We start from the raw sequence: 16,781 nt of genomic DNA on the forward strand, positions 1-16,781 counted from the left end.
AAAAAGACTTTTAGAAAGAAAGAAGAAATTCCAATTTCTTTCTGCAGGAAAGGGGAACTGCTTGAAGAATTTGAATGATGTAAGTTTGTCTGAAAGCTTCAAAGATGAAAAGTATCACTTTTTACCCATTTGCATTATAGGATGATGAGATCCCGAATGTGCCTTGCCACTTCAAAGGGTCACTGGAATACAGCTTTCAGAAAAGACTGCCTGCAAGATTGTGAAGGAGGTTCAATTCCCTTCAGGTCCTTCCTTCAGTGCACTTGAAGATGGCTACAACTTTTAGAAGTCGCCAAAGTTTTTAATGTAACTTCTAAATCTTTCTATTTCTGGGTCCCCCTTGTAAATTTCCATATAGAACATCAGATTTCTCTTGTCCTTCTTCAGGCCTACATTGAATTTCTAGGACTTAGACCAGGATGCTAGCCTCTTGCTTAAATATTTATGCTTATCACTTCAGTGAATAAAAGGTACAGGTGCATTTCGGGTTCAAATTCTGGAAACCAATCATGCCTTGCCTAAGAGGTATCTTGCTGCTGAGACAATTGCCCAGAGAAATCAGATGTGTGTCCTGGAGAAACATGAGGAATACCAATTGTGAGTTTACTTCTTTACTCCTCCCAGTGAGAGAAAGGACAACAGACAGAGCTATGTGTGGGGTGGCAAACAGTGTGTAATTACTTGCAAATCTGCCTTAAAGCAAGAGATCACCAATATGTCCTATTCTGCTTACCAGGGGAATACTTCCTAGCTAATTGAAAATTTCCCAAGGAGGTTATTTTTTGATTATGTCATTCTGAATATGATGATTTTGAGACTTTTGACTAATATTTTCTTTAATATTTAAACCATTAACCATAAATAGTGTTGTTTTGGTTTTTAATGTTATTCAATGTAGTGGAGACTAAAAATTGTTTTCCTTTGCAGTGACTCAGGGGAGATCACAGTTGGGTGAACCTTGTTCCAGTTCCTGGTAGAGAGTTTTCCATATTAACAACCATTAGCAGTGGGGTTGGACACCATTCTAAACTCCTCTTGTCTGCTTCTGAAGCAGCTTGCTCTCTCTCTGAAGCACAGTAGAAACCATTTGGCCTGGCTAGTCTCTCAGGGGGTCAACTTTACATTTCCCAACTCTGTGGAATTCCTTTGAGTAAGTAAGCCTAAAGAGCTTTCTGTTTTCACTTTCTGTCTCTTAATTCTGTTTGAAATCTAATTATCACTGTTGAGTATATAGTTTTCATTAATCTATACGTATAATTCCATTTCTATTCCACCTTGTTCCCTGGACAATTTTAATGTAAAAACTGCTTCCATATCCCCCTTTGTTATGTATGTCACCACACACACACACACACCCCAAGCACAAGCATGCACAAACATAATGATTGGTCAAATGTGTTATTCAATTGTCCTACAATGTCTATATTCAAAGAAGATGTTTTCCCACAGTCTTTCATTGTTGCATTAATTAAAAGCAATGATATTGAGACAAAAAATGTACACTAGACAAACTCCCACAAAAAAACAGTAAAAATCTTGACATAGTTTGTGTATGTTATAAATTACATAGGATTATACCCATGGCTTTAAAAGATTTACTAGGATACCGTTCTGTGGCTTCTAAATTCTAAAATATCCTCTAACTGCCAAGCTAACTAGTACATGAAGAATATTTTGTCAAATGGAGATACACATTTTTTTCTATGCCCCATGGTATTCCTATGGCATTTCACTGTTTTTCACCGGTAGTAAAGATTTGGGAGTAATTTTACTTTGTATTTTCCCTGTAAGGAAAAAAGAAACATGAGTCTTACAGGATATGTTTCCACTCTTATCATTACTAAGAATTATTAGCACAAACACATTCTTATAATGTTAAAAAGAGAACCCTAAATTTATGTCAGTGTCAATATTGAACTTTACCTGAGTCCTATGCTTCTATGGAACAGTAATGCTTAAGGAATCCACCCCCATAATTTTGGTTTGCAGAAATCCCTTCCCACTTCTGCGTTCCAGGAAGTGGCTCACCACCAAGAACCACCTTTCCCCATGGAACTGAGATAACACTGCTTGTCCACTCTTTCCCATGACTCTCATAAGACATGGATGACCCCCTGGTTGATGATGAGGCCAAACACAGACCTTCCTTTTTCCTGTACCAGCTGAAAAGGCCAGACGCAGACCCTCCACCTTGTTGTTCTTTATCTCATAAATGATTAGCTTAAGACTAGAACTGTCCCTCCCCCTGAAACTGGCTAGACACAGAGATAAACATTTCCTGTTCAGCTAAGTGACTGGGACTCCACCTAATTGTACAATAGCCCCAACTGTAAATCATGCTGTGTTTCTCCCTGTGACAGTCCAGGGCAAAACCACTGTGCTAAGACATTCTGACTTTCAGAACTGGTGTGCTTTCCTTATTGTAATAGCCTGAATAAAATCAATTTCCTTACTGGTTCTCCGTTTGGTATCAGTAATGCTGAACAAAACTATGACACTTAAGAAGCTACTCAGACAATCCTGAACAATATTCTGAAGGCAGTTGAGAAGTTCACAACCAGCTAGTCCTTTCATAATCTTTTTTCCTTTACTATCTGCATTCAGCTTAAGCACTGCACAACTGGCAAAGTTACATAGACATATAAATACACATTGGTACTTTTATTCATTTATGTTTAAAACAGGGAATCACCTCCCACCAAATCATAAAGTTCTCAAGAACAAGATAAAGAACATGTTTTCTAAGTCTCCAAAACCTTTTGGAGTATCTTTCTGACAAGGGATGGGCATTGTTAGCCTGCTGGGTTTCAGCTGATAATTTTGTCTAAATAAACTAGGTGGTGTTTTCGTTTTTTCTTTCTCAATTTAGAGTACTGAGCAAGTTTTGTCCTCTCAGAATGCCCTTCTTGGAGATAACAGATGAGCCAAATCTGCTATGAGATATCAACACGTATTCCTCTGTAATTCTGTGGGCTCTGTTGGTCGTGGTGGTGGTGGGGTAGCACGCAGGGGAGGGAATGAAGATGCATTCATCACCTGGGGCTATGAAGTCCATGCCTCTCCACAGTGCCCCTTCCCTGGCCCTGAAGCTCACACACACTGCCAAGATCCAGCTTGTTAACAGAAATAACAGAGCACCAAACTCCTGTGAAAATCTCCTGCAAAATTTGTTGGAAGAGGCAGGCTCTAAGACAACGTTCCACATTGGCAATTTGTATTTTCATTACAATACCTGTTACTACCTCTGACCTGTCTACTATATGTCAACCACGCACTGAGCACATCATAAGTGACACTTTTCAACCACACAACAACTTGCTGAAAGTCAGGTTCAAGTCTGTTTCAATCCAAAGCCTCTGCTCTTTCTTTACTGATGATTGATCTATTATCAAGAATACATTTCTTTACCTGATATGAGAGAGAGATTGTGGGCCACCTGAAAACCTTCACAGGCTACTAATAATCCTCAGAAAGATTGGGAAGTGGGCGAGGAAATTCTAAACTCATACTTGTATCTTAATATTCTATTAGATAAACAAGTTAGGGCCATGTTGAGCAGGTCAGCTATTGTAAGCAAAGGTCTCAGATGTGGCACCAAGGCCGTCTGTCCTCGGATTTCTCTGAACAGCTTAGCAGGGAGTCTCCATGTTGTAGGCATAAAATGAACCAGTGAAGAAATGTAGAAAAGTATTTGTTTGTTTTCTCCCATAATGTGTTATGAAGATTTTAGCCCAAAATCTAAGGAAGGAGAATGAGGATTTCTAGAAAACGCAGGTGAGATGAAGCCAAAGTGTTATTTACACAAACATGAAATCACATCAGCTCGTTCTGAATGCAGCGTAATAAGCTGCCTTTCTTAGGAATAATGAAGCTTGAGACAAAGATGTTTTTCCTCACTTATAGGAAAGCATTTTAGAGAGCTGGCATCACATCCCTTCTATACTAGAAGTTCCTTTACACTGACCCGATCCAGGAGTGGTGAGAAGCATGTAAATTGTCAAATGAAATCCTGCCTGTGGTTTGGAAAGAGGAGAAAATCCCACCGCCTTTGTTTCTAACCATGCTGAGAAGTCATTTTTTAAAAACCCTTTCCAAAGCGCTGGGTCCTCTGAGGGTGCTTGATCAGTGAATTGTCAAGGTAAATTTCCATCTACCAGTTCTCCAGTTTTAGATGCAATAAGATGATTCCAAAAGAATAGAATTGCATGGTGAAGCAATCTAAGAAAAATATATCTACCAATGTTGGGGGAAGATGCCAGGCATGACATGGATAGAAAGGCAAACTAAGGCCAGGCATGGTGGCTCACGCCTGTAATCCCAGCACTTTGGGAGGCCAAGGCAGCTGGATCATGAGGTCAAATGATTGAGACCATCCTAGCCAACATGGTGAAACCTCATCTCTACTAAAAATACAAAAATTAGCCGGGCATGGTGGCGCATGCCTGTAGTCGCAACTACTTGGGAGACTGGGGCAGGAGAATCACCTCAACCTAGGAGGCAGGTTGCAGTGAGCCAAGATCACACCACTGCGCTCCAGCCTGGTGACAAGAGTGAGACTCTGTCTAAAAGAAAAAAAAGGCAAAAACTATTGACAAGGAGACCAAAAACTAGATAGACAAAGAGCAATGGCAACTTTGAATGTCAAGAATAACGTATCCATGTTGGTACCTTAAAGTACAGGGAGTTTGAATGCAATGTGAAAAGAATTACATAAACATCTATCACATTCACATCCTTTACCACTGACTTTCCAGCTCATTTTCGACTAATGCTCCTCCCCTCTACACTCACCCAACATTCCACCTGGGCTCTATCTTCGTGCCTTCTGAGGGTGGCAAATGCTTAAATTGTCTGCTGCTGCCACAGCCCACTTAAGCCATGTCCTTGATTTGACATTCCTGAGGCTTGTGTCCCAATCCAGTGAGGCTCATTCAATCACTAAGGGTCCCAGATTGAGCTCTCCAGGATTCTCTTTTAGTCCCCTCTCACCATAGAGTCATGCTGTGCATAAGGACGGTCCAGTCAATGATGGACCACACATGTAGTGGTGGTTCCCTAAGATTATAACATCATATTTTGACTGTACCTTTGCTATGCTTAGCTATGTTTATATACACAAATACCATTGTGTTACAATTGCCTGCAATATTCAATATAGTAACATGCTCTACAGGTATAGCCTGGGAGCAATAGACCACACCCCATAGCCTAGGTGTGTAGATGGTCATACCATAGAGTTTTCTCTAAGTATACACTACAATGTCACACAATAACAAAATTGCCTAATGACACATTTCTTAGAACATATCCTTGTTGTTAAGTGATACATATCTGTACTTGAAGAAAAAGGCTCTGTACTTGTGTTCCTCCCCCACTGAACTCAGACACAACTTCTGCTAAAGGTAGCCTCTTCACAGAAATTCTCCCTGGGCTGGGCACAGTGGCTCACACCTGTAATCCTAGCACTTCAGGAGGCTGAGGTGGGCAGATCACCTGAGGTCAGGAGTTTGAGACCAGCCTGACCAACATGGCAAAACCCTGTCTCTACTAAAAATACAAAAGCTACCCAGGCGTGGTGGCAGGCATCTGTAATCCCAGCTACTTGGGAGGTTGAGGCAGGAGAATCACTTGAACCTGGGAGGCGGAGGTTGCAGTGAGCCAAGATCATGCCACTGCACTCCAGCCTGGGCAACAGAGCAAGACGCCATCTCAAAAACAAAATGAAACAAAACAAAACAAAACAAAACAAAAATTCTCCCCCCATCTACAATTTGTTGTGCTACCTACCCAGTTCATAGTTAACCTATTTTGAAATTTGGGTATTGTTTTCTGGCAACTTCCACTAAAAATTCACATCTATTTTTTTCCTTAGTGCCTTATTAAAAACTTCTAATTCCACATCCTGTTATACCGTGGTCAGCATTTTCTAATTTATGATAGTGCAATTTGGTAACATTCCAAATACCTTAAGTCCTTGAAGATTGTTACAATCATCTTTACTGTGACTACCATATGATTAGAACTGGAATTCTTCACTTTCCACTTTCAGATTTTGCTCTGTATGCTTTTTGTATTTTATTATTCATTTTTATTTATGATATTGGGATGTAATGCAGAAATGCTTGGGAGTCAAGCTGTCATGAATAATGTGATCCATGTGGGGATTTTCCAGTAGATTTTTGGGTGGATCCTACACATACAGCATGAAGAACCCACAAGAAATAAAATTACTTATTGAGACCTGTGAAGAAAGCAATCAACTTTTCTTTTAAAAAGGCCACCATGATTACTAAAAAATGTATATCATTATAATCGCAGTAGTGGACTAAACCAAGGGAGAAAAAGGACATATGTAGTCATATGGAAGGTTAACCTTATTCATGCTTTGCAAAATGTTTAGTCTGTGAAATGTGTTCGGGAACCACATTGCCTCTACACGATTCCAGTAAACATTATGAAGAATATTAGGATTTTGCAGGCCAGACTGGCTTCAAAAGTGAGTACACTAGCCAGGGAACCCACAGGGAATAAAAGAGCACTCTGGTGTCATGTTGCTAGAAGTGTGAAGTTCTCATGGCCTTGTGGGGATGGGAAACAGATTGAGGATCTTGGATTGGAGATGTCCTTTGTAATTACACTAACTAGGCAGGTTCTTGGTGGTCCAAACCTGCACTTTTCATTTTCTGATAGACTATAAAATTTATCTGTTGTGTTTGTTCATCATCAGTCTCTCTAAAATATAAACTCCATGAAGGTAGGGGCCTTAACTGTGTTCTCTGTTATATCCTCTGTGCCTGGTACATAATTTGTAAAAGGTTTCTATAAAGAATGAGCTAAGGAGAAAGAGTGAATGTATGGGAAGGCCGACTTTCATCTCAACAAAAAGACTTTTCTAATTATGTACACTGACAGGCTGGGTGGTCTTCCCCAGGAAGTGCCCTTCGCCAGAGAGCCAGAAGAAACCCAACACCTGGGACATGTGATGAGATGCCACATCAGAGGTGTTTGGCCACTGAGGTCATTTACAGCCTTGTGGTTTCAAAGATGAGCCTTTACCAAAGACTTTGCAATGGAGGAAGCTCTGGACAATCATATTGTAGAAAGTAAATGACTTGACAACTAATTGAACTGGGGAAATGGTGGGTAAGGAGTCAGATGGCACTGAGACTCTCAGCCTGGGGATATTGGTGCCATTGAGGGGAAAACTGCATTTCAATAGAAATGCTGATTTGTGTCAAACTTTAAGCAATGATTAGAAATCCCAAGTTTAGCGTGTCAGTAGACCACATAGGAGATATCCACAGGTAATTATAGTCAGGCAGATGGGAAGCTCAGGGGAGGCTGAGGCATGCCACACCCATTTGTTAGAATAATTATCTCCTCAGGAAGATATCTGAGGATAATGCTTAAATGGTGCCATAGGTGAATAGTCCATTTAGCTGTACAATTTCATATAATTACATAGAATGTAGGCATCACACCTCCATTTCACAGTTGAGAAAACAGTGGCCCAGAGTGATTTTATTACTTATAAGTGGCAGAGCTCTAACTTGAATCCCTGTCTTAAGAGTCTGAGCCTGAAGCTGCTTCTTCAGCGTTCTGCTCCAGTGAGCTGTGAGTCACCAGAACGAGTCTCCTCCCTACCATGGGACTGACTAACTGGCTGCTTATTAGCAGTGAGAGGGTCCACTACTTGTCCTTGACACAACTGTGGGCAGCCCCCTCCCCATTCTCACTTCCAGTGCCAGTGCTTACCACCTGCTACCAGGGAGCCTCACAATAAAATTGCAAGTTAATGATGGTTGCACCAGCCAAACATTCTTGGATAGGGTGGTACAACCTGTTCCCCAATACAAGGCTATCAAAGCAATGTTTTGCTTTTTTTCTCTCTCTCTCTCTAGTGATGATGTTCACTGTGAGAACAACCAATGGGTAGCTGAGTACGGTGGCTTGGGATCTGGGGCAAAATGAGCTCAACAGGGATACATGAATAAGCTGTTAAAGCCAAGTGGAAATGAGAAGTAGAGGAATTTGGAGAGGCAGATGAAGAAGGCATTAGGGAGTAATGAGAGAACATGGAGTGAATGCTGTCAGACTGTGGCTTCAGGAAAGGGAAAATTTGCCTGCATTTGCCCAGCTGCAGCATTATAGCATCCCTTTCTGTACACTGGATTTACTCTACCAGGCAGAAAAAATGGGAGACCATAGGAATACTGGCAGTGGTGGGGGTGGGCAATGAACTAGGAGTGCTTTGGAAAAGTAATTTTCTATCTCAAATAGCTGACAGTAGCACTTGCTATAATTCCAAAGAGTTTTGCAGGAAAGCTTTTATTTGCTACACAAGAAAGGCTGGGCAAGTAGATTCCTAGCTGGGAAGTAGATTCCTAGCACCTACAGAAGGTAGATACTGGGTCAGTTTTTACTTAAGAGGGCAGTGCTTTACATTGGAAAGCTAAAGGAATTTGGATTCAAAGGATTCTGTTTTATGTTTTTTTTTTGTTTGTTTTGTTTTTGTTTGTTTTTTGCTTGCAATTTTTGGAACCATAATTCAGCACTACTAGATTAAGGCATGTTCCATCAAAGTAAAAATCAAAAGCTTTCCTATGGGGAAAGTCTCAATGCTATAGCTGAAAGAGGTGACAGCCGCATTACTGCCATCAAAAATAATTTATTAACCGTGTCTGTGCAAAGTACTCTGGTAGGCACCAAACCCCAGGGGCTTCCTGTTTCAATGCATCCTCTGCTCTCTGCAGTCTCTTCAGTGTAACGTTTGGCTTTCCACCTGTGAATAAAATGGATACCTTGAAAACTTCATCTTTGTGGAGACTATCACAGGACAACAGAATGCGGGCTCCATCATCCACGCCAATCAGACAGTGCTGGGGAAATGTATTAGAAAGCTGCCTTTCTCAACCTCATATTCTTAACACTTGTGAATAAAAACCCCTCCTCTTCTGTTTTCACTTTAGACCAGGAAATCTGGGGAGAGTTGGCAAGCAAGGTTTTGCACTATCGGCATATATTATGCTAACACTGGCTCTTTGCCCCTTGCCTCGGCGGGTACCACACAGCGCTGGGGAAGTGGGTACACAGTTGCCTCCCCAGCCAAGGGAAGAAAGCAGTAAAGGAATTTGGGAGTCCAAGCCCAAATCGTTTTATATTTACCTCTCACAAACGCTTGCCTTGTAACGTGTGTACCTGTGCGTACATTTACACGTAAAGACAATATTTTAAGGCAAGTTCACATAAATGGCTTGGAGATATCTGACAGGTCTGATTACACAAAGGTCTTCCGCTCCACCTGCACCTCTCAGGAACTCAGGCAAAGGTGGCCTTCCATCCAGCCGCACCACCATCCGGCAGGGGAGGGCACGGGCACCCGCCCACCCGCATCCGCCCCCGCCCCCTCGCCCAGCAGCGTCAGTCTCTGACCCCACTGGATCCGTACAGGAGACAGGCTCACAATCGGTCGGGAGCTGCTTTTGCCCCCCCCCGCCCACCTCAAACGGGGGTTTGCTTGGATCATTTATCTATCTTGTGTGCATTAAGAAACCAGCATTAGGTGCTGGTGGGAGGCGCTACTCTGCCCGAATCCCAGCCCGCCCCGGCGGTTCTGCACACACACACGCACCCGCCTGGCAGCCAGAGCCCGCCTGGAGACGCCCTCGGCCCGGGGTCTACGTCCCCCGGGACCCCCGACGCAGTCTCCCGCTTTCGTCCCCCACGCTCAACCCGGCAGGGCGCCGGGGCGTGATTTCCGATCCTCTGCCTGCTTGTTGAGTCCCTCGGAGGCGGGTCAGACCGCACCCGCCGCGGGCGCCCGGTGCGCCCCCAGCCCCTCGCTCGAGGCGGCGACAGCGGCGCGGTTCTCTGGAGTTTGACTCTCGGGCGGCGGCGGCAGCGGCGCGCAGCAGCGAACGGCTGGAGCGAGAGGAGCCGGGCCGCTAGCCCTCCGCGCTGCGCTGGGATTGGTCTCTCTGGAAGAGTGCTGGCCGAGGGTTGGCTGCGGGCCGGCTGAAGAACAGGTGCACCTCACCGCCTGGGCTCGCGGAGCAGCCGCCGAAGCTCGCGGCGGCCAGGCAGGCCCTCTGTGTCGGAATGCGGCTGGCGGGCACCCGGCACCCCGCGACCGGCCGGCGGGGCCACTGAAGGCGGCGCGAGGCCCAGGCGCGGCGCGAGCGGGCGCCCCAGGGAGCGGGCTGGGCGCGGTGCCCCGAGGATGCCGGCTCTGCTGGAGCGCACGCAGGCGGCGGGCGGCAGCAGCAGCAGCAGCGGGCGCGGGGCCCCGGCGCGCAGGAGGCCGCTTGGCGGGCTGCAGACGCGCCCCGCCGCTCTCTGACCGACCGGAGGCGCCGGGGGCCCTTCTCGCCCCTCTTCCGCACTCCTCACCGCCCCCTCCCCGGCCCCGTCCCCTCCCCCGCTCCTCTCCTCCCCGCCCGCCGCCCGCCTCTCGGGGGGAGGGGCGTGGGGGCAGGGAGCGGATTTGCATGCGGCCGCCGCGGCCGCTGCCTGCGCCCGAGCCCGCCGCCGCCGCCGCCGGAGCCCGCGCCCGCGCCCGGCCCGCGCGGCCCCATGCCTCTGGCGCGGCCCTCGGGGGGGCGAAGGTGAAGACCGGCTCCTAGGATGAGTGAAGGGGCGGCCGCTGCCTCTCCACCTGGTGCCGCTTCGGCAGCCGCCGCCTCGGCCGAGGAGGGCACCGCGGCGGCTGCGGCGGCGGCAGCGGCGGGCGGGGGCCCGGACGGCGGCGGCGAAGGGGCGGCCGAGCCCCCCCGGGAGTTACGCTGTAGCGACTGCATCGTGTGGAACCGGCAGCAGACGTGGCTGTGCGTGGTACCTCTGTTCATCGGCTTCATCGGCCTGGGGCTCAGCCTCATGCTTCTCAAATGGATCGTGGTGGGCTCCGTCAAGGAGTACGTGCCCACCGACCTAGTGGACTCCAAAGGGATGGGCCAGGACCCCTTCTTCCTCTCCAAGCCCAGCTCTTTCCCCAAGGCCATGGAGACCACCACCACGACCACTTCCACCACGTCCCCCGCCACCCCCTCCGCCGGGGGTGCCGCCTCCTCCAGGACGCCCAACCGGATTAGCACTCGCCTGACCACCATCACGCGGGCGCCCACTCGCTTCCCCGGGCACCGGGTGCCCATCCGGGCCAGCCCGCGCTCCACCACAGCACGGAACACTGCGGCCCCCCCGACGGTCCTATCCACCACGGCCCCGTTCTTCAGTAGCAGCACGCCGGGCTCCCGACCCCCGGTGCCAGGCACCGCAAGTACCCAGGCAATGCCCTCCTGGCCTACTGCAGCATACGCTACCTCCTCCTACCTTCACGATTCTACTCCCTCCTGGACCTTGTCTCCCTTTCAGGATGCTGCCTCCTCTTCTTCCTCTTCTTCCTCCTCCGCTACCACCACCACACCAGAAACTAGCACCAGCCCCAAATTTCGTAAGTAAACACTGTGTCTCAACTATTATTTACTACTGAGTTTCTTTTCTGCCCTCCTGTCTTTTTCCCTCGCCGCCTGCCTTCTAGCAAGCTCCCTCCCCCATCCCAGGTTTGGGGCAGAGTGAGAGCTGATTAAAACTGGCCACCAGCGGGGAAGAAGGTGCCAGCCTGCTCTGGTTTTGGGGGGGTGGGGCGTGTAGGAGCGGGAGGGAGATTGTCAGGCTCCACTGGCCCCACTTTAGCGGGTCCCAAATGAGAACAGATCTCCCAACTCCCTTCAAAGGGTTAACGCGATCCCTCCTCACTGCAGACCTGCTGGCGAGCTGCCAGATCCCGTTCCAGTAGAGGGCCGGGGAGGGAGAGAGGGCCTTCCCGAAGGCACTGAGCCCCTTCTCCGCCCGCTGGTAGGAAGGAAAGAAAGCAAAGCACATGAAAATTGACCGACGATAAACCACGAAAGGAAGTTATGTCCATGTGTGGGGTGACGAGTTGATGGAGATAATGGTAGAATGTAGCTGAGGACGCTTCCAGCAGCCCTGACCTGGGCAGGAACCAGAAAGGGTTAATTAGAAGCCATTGGGAGACTTGGGGAAAGGAGGCGATCCAAAAGCAAAGGGCTAAACTGACCTCCTAGCCTGCCCGTGGCCATTCCAAGGTGTAGACATCGATTCTGTGACCGCCGACAGTGAGTTAACTAGGAGGAAATATGAAGGGAGCCCTGCAGAGCTGCCACCTCTAGGGTCCTGACGAAGGAGGAGGTTTTTTTCAGCCCTGCCAAGCCTTTGCTTTTGTTCCGCTCCCAAAGGTGGGGTGTGAACCTTATCTCCTCTACCTCTGTGCCAGAAAAATATAGGCGAGTTGAGAGTTTTCTGCACTCAAGTGTGAGAACATCCAACCGTTTGGAAACATGTCACTGTTAGAATGTAGCATCTTCAACCTGGGCTCAGTATGGGCCAGTATACCCAAAGCATGATAGCTTTCTGTTTATTGTATAGAAAGTGCGTAATTTTCTCAACATTTTTATAAATGTTGTAGGTGACTAATTGACCTCCCACCCCCACCCCCTGCCTTGTTCTTATTCAAAGGAAATCTCAGGTGTCTTTTAAGCTGATCTGATCAGGATATGGGAACAGTTTGTGCAACCTGTGAAGGTTATTTAGGACAAACCCCAGCCTGCTAATTCAAGTTCTGTGCAAGGCTATTTTGCAAAAAACTGTCTGGTTATGCTGTCTTTATATTGTATTTGTGTTTTGAGCCATAGCATCTGAGAGAAAGGAAGAGTGTTCATCATTAACTCTTCAGTGACGGTGGGAATACTGGGTTTGCTTTCAGTCATCTGCTGATTTTTCATTTCCCTGCCCTATGATCTTACCCTGGGTGTTACTTAACCCTTGAAACTTTTTCTTTTTAAAGAATTTAGTGTACTTGTAAGTAAGATCCAGGAGAGGGAAAGGGGAAAAAAAAAGCAAACCTACTTTGCTTTGGAAAAAACAGTCTAGAAGATAAATTGGGAGACAGGAAGGAGGGAAGGAAGGAATCTGCCACAAACCAGAATGGCAGTAGAGCCAGTAACTTGCTGCTTCTCTCTCCTTTGGCTGAAGCAGTCATTTTTGAGAGCACATTTTCTCAGGAGGTGTTTAGAGCCTCCACTCAACAAATCTAGCTTGCGTTTTGTAGAAGGATAAAGGATTCGTGAGTGTATGTGTGAGCATATTCAATGGATTGAAAATGAGTCTACCCTGAAGACCCCAGATTTTTGATCTGCTCTTTTGATGCAGTTGATACAATAATGGAGTGTGGTATACCTCCAACCCTTGTATGCGTTGGGAGAGGAAGGGGACTACACATGGTAGGGGTATTTCATGTTCTTTCTCAATTGATTTCCTTGTGTACCATTCCGGAGGTCTTTAAAGAAAAGCCCAAGGTAATTATTTCTACCCCTCTATGCTCTCTTCCTACATTCTGTGGGCAGGAATGGCAGCCTGTTTAATAAGTAATGATTATTGACAGGGCCCTCAGCCCCAAGGAAAAGAGGGGAAAAATCTGTAAATGGTGTCAATGTTCACATAGACATATAAGCAGTATTGTTGTATTTGTATCTTAGGTTCAGCTCTTTCTCTTTTTTAAACCTTTACAAGAAGTTGAATTAAGGTATGTAATACAAGTATGCAAAATCCAGCTGAAATTGACCTGGTTTGCATCTATAAACAAGGGAAATTTTAAGGAAAAGTGAATTATGTAGTTTTCGTAAAACGTGTTTAAATAGGCAAGTTTGTATGGTGACTTGAAGAAAGAGGATAGTTTAGTTATTTTTTTTACCCAAGATTGCAGGATTATTAACAAAAGGAAATTAAGATTTCATTTGAGAGATTATCAGCAATGCTACTGTAGGATGAAAAAAGCCTGAATCACTGGCATTCATATTTTTTTTTACTTGTCTTGATTATGCCCGTAAAGTTCCCAGGAGAGAAATTTTCTTTTCCCCAGCTCCCACCTCCATACTTTAGTGGGTCTTTTCCGTCCTTTCTGTTTTTTTTTTTTTTTTTTTTTTTTTAAATGAAAGTAATGGATTCTGTTGTAGTACTTGGAAAATGGTTAAGGATGATGCTTTGGTTTTTTTACTAACCCGCAAATTCTTTAATGGCCAGGATCTTTGCTCTTGCATTGGATACCTGAAAGCTTATGGAATGAATGTCTTTGTGTTCATCTTAGATCAATCAGAAGGATCCTGTCTGTAAACGACAGCATAGCTCTTTGGAGTGGAAGAGGCTGGTTCACTGACAATGAGCATGCTTGCTAATGGATAATAGGATTTTTTTTCAAGCAAAAGCTATTTTTGCTATGGGGAAGGCCCAGTTAGAGAACTGTTTCTAATTTTCTGTAGGATTAAAGACAAAGAAGGATTGAACTTTGAAGGCAGGAGGAGAAAGGAGGGTTTGCAAGTTGATTCTTCTCTTCCCATCCTCCACCGTTTAGGCCGTGAGCTGGACCAAAACTTTCTTCAGCGTTCCTGGGATTCTTGGGTTTCCAGTTGCCTAGTGCTTGCTTGCACTTCAGACTCTAAAAACGAATGTCTTAAACATATCGCCGGGGAGATTATTTCACCAGAAACATCTTTGAAGCATTTTGTATTTGAAGGTATAGGTTAATTTACAAGTTTTTCAAGCCAAAGGGAGGAGGTCACTACAGACAGAGAACAGTGATTTTGACCAATGTACAATCAGCCTTTCCCTTTACAGCTCCTTCAATTTCGTTTTCAGATTTGAAGTATAGTTGTACAGTGTTGCCAATGCAAATGTGGATTGTTTTAGAGACATGGAATTCTTTTACTAAGCTGAAAATACTGTTTAACAGGTGGTAGCCCGGAGTCATTGGCTAAATTCAAATACTAAAGACAAAGAGCCTCTTTTAATAGGTGTTTCTTTGGGTTAGATTTGGAAGGTATATGGTTAATTATAATGAACATCACAAATATCAAATAGTGTATTTAAGAAGAAATAAATGTGGAATGTACATTTGATGTTTAAGCAACTAACAAATTACGGAGGTAATTTTAATTTAATCATGTCTATTTATATAAAACTTTACCTAGTCATACCTACTGTAATTTTTAAGAGAGGCATTGATAAAATCGACTATTTTCTTATTTATTCTTTTCAACATCTTCATTCCTGAAATAAGAGTACACTTGTTTGCTTTATAAGCAGCCTCAGATATAATTTGTTTGAATAAAGTTACTCCTGTACGTTGTATTCTGTCTACATGGGTCGAGGCCTTCAAAGGCATCCAACATAGAAGCTACTGACCCCAATCATGCGTGGTAGCCAAAGTGAGAGGATTCAGAGCTCAGGATCAATATTTCCTATGAAATCCAATTGAGAGCTCTTTTTTTTTATGAGCACATGCTGCAACCTGAGTATGTTTTGATTTCCTTTGGCCTTAATTCAGGATTATGAGACTTTTCTGCTTTAATCAATTATGCTGTACAATTTTACTGTTACACACTTATGTTGCACTTCATGGTCCTAATTAAAAAAAGAGGGCAGGGGTGGGTGTGTTGGCAAGGATATTTTTAGGGCCCTTTTAAGTTTGGACTCGTTGGTCTCTGTGCATTAAGACAATGCAGTTTAAGCATTCCTCCCCAGTTCTTCAGACTGAGGTGAGGGATAGGAGGTGTTGTTGTTAATTGAGAGTCCCTTCTGCAGGTTTCATTTGTGAATCCAGCTACCTTTATATTTGTGCTATTTTCAAAACCTGACCAAAAAAAAAAAAAAAAAAAAAAAAAAAAAACAGCTGCTTTCTGGCAATTTCTCGCTGTTACTGAAGCTTTTCTAAATTCAGGTCGGGCAACAACAGGAATGTTGGTGCCATTTGGAATCAGTGCCATCCTGGGAGATCCAGGACGTAGAGGAATACCATCTCTCCTCTCTCTGGAGCTACTTCCTCAGCCCTTCCTCCCCTTTGTACACAATGAGAAGAAAGCTTATTTTCAACTTGCTTTTGTAGAAATTCTTTGCTCATAACCTCTCATCTCCAATGCCAAACATATCTCAATATTCTATCTGGGATGTCAAAAATGGAACATGAAAGTTGGCCCCGAAATATATAAGAGCAAGGGAATAGTCATAAATCTAAGTCTGTAAAATGCATTTGAATTGCTTCTGAATAGAACTGAAATTCATTTTTCTTTCTTTCTAGATGTTTTTATCTTTAGACTTGTGTGTTGGGTAAGGACAGAGCTGGTACTGCGTTGACAAATACATTTTGAGATCCTAGAAATTTTACTTATCCACCCAAGAAAGTGTTCCCTCCAGAACCATATACATAGTGAAGTGAGCAATGGACTCTTTGAAACTTTGCAATATCACTATCAAAACTTACCTAAATAAATGTTTCCTATTCATGCAATTATAAATAAAATAATTAGACACATGTTTAGTTTGGTTTTCCAGTTCACTCTTCCCCTAAGACTTCCTGTACACCCACCTTCCAGTATTTTATAGTTGAATCATGGCTCTGACTGAAGGCTTCTTTCAGGCTTTTGTGTTTTTGTTTTTTTTTTGCCCTTTTTTTTCTTAGCCTAGAGTACAAGGAGTCAATACTCATTATACTCATTAAATGAAATTTCTTAGATACGCTTAACATGTTGTTTCAAGTTGTTTTAAAAGTTAATCCTTTTGGTAAGTTAGACTGCTTAAGTTGATGTAGAAAGTTAAGGAAAAAAAATACTCATTTAGGGAATTGAGTTACTCAACTGTCTTGGTGATTTAAAACAATAATTAAGGATTCCAAAAACTTGATGGAAGCTAATGGTCATTTCTTTTTCCCCATAGAT

At 44.6% G+C, this 16,781-nt stretch overlaps 2 protein-coding genes across 5 annotated transcripts in view; one reads left to right on the forward strand and one right to left on the reverse strand.

Annotated features, from left to right (window-relative positions):
• Positions 1-8,356: 8,356 nt before the first annotated feature.
• LOC115831148 (bcl-2-binding component 3, isoforms 3/4-like) lies at positions 8,357-10,574 on the reverse strand. The gene is made up of 3 exons (XM_030797756.1): positions 10,448-10,574; positions 9,632-10,031; positions 8,357-8,782 (listed from the first exon to the last, which is right to left on the reverse strand). Exons 1-3 carry the CDS (start codon positions 10,572-10,574, stop codon positions 8,602-8,604), a joined length of 708 nt encoding a protein of 235 aa, XP_030653616.1. The 3' UTR covers positions 8,357-8,601.
• NRG3 (neuregulin 3) overlaps positions 10,476-16,781 on the forward strand; it is a 1,121,259-nt gene continuing 1,114,953 nt past the window's right edge. For all 4 annotated transcript variants that reach the window (XM_003274520.4, XM_003274519.4, XM_030798793.1 and 1 more), the window contains exon 1: positions 10,476-11,446. In XM_003274520.4, coding sequence (XP_003274568.2) covers positions 10,624-11,446 — 823 coding nt within the window. In that variant the 5' untranslated portion in view covers positions 10,476-10,623. The remainder of the gene's footprint in view (positions 11,447-16,781) is intronic.

Source organism: Nomascus leucogenys, chromosome 18 (genome assembly GCF_006542625.1).
Source record: "Nomascus leucogenys isolate Asia chromosome 18, Asia_NLE_v1, whole genome shotgun sequence".
In the NCBI taxonomy this organism is placed as follows: domain Eukaryota; kingdom Metazoa; phylum Chordata; class Mammalia; order Primates; family Hylobatidae; genus Nomascus; species Nomascus leucogenys.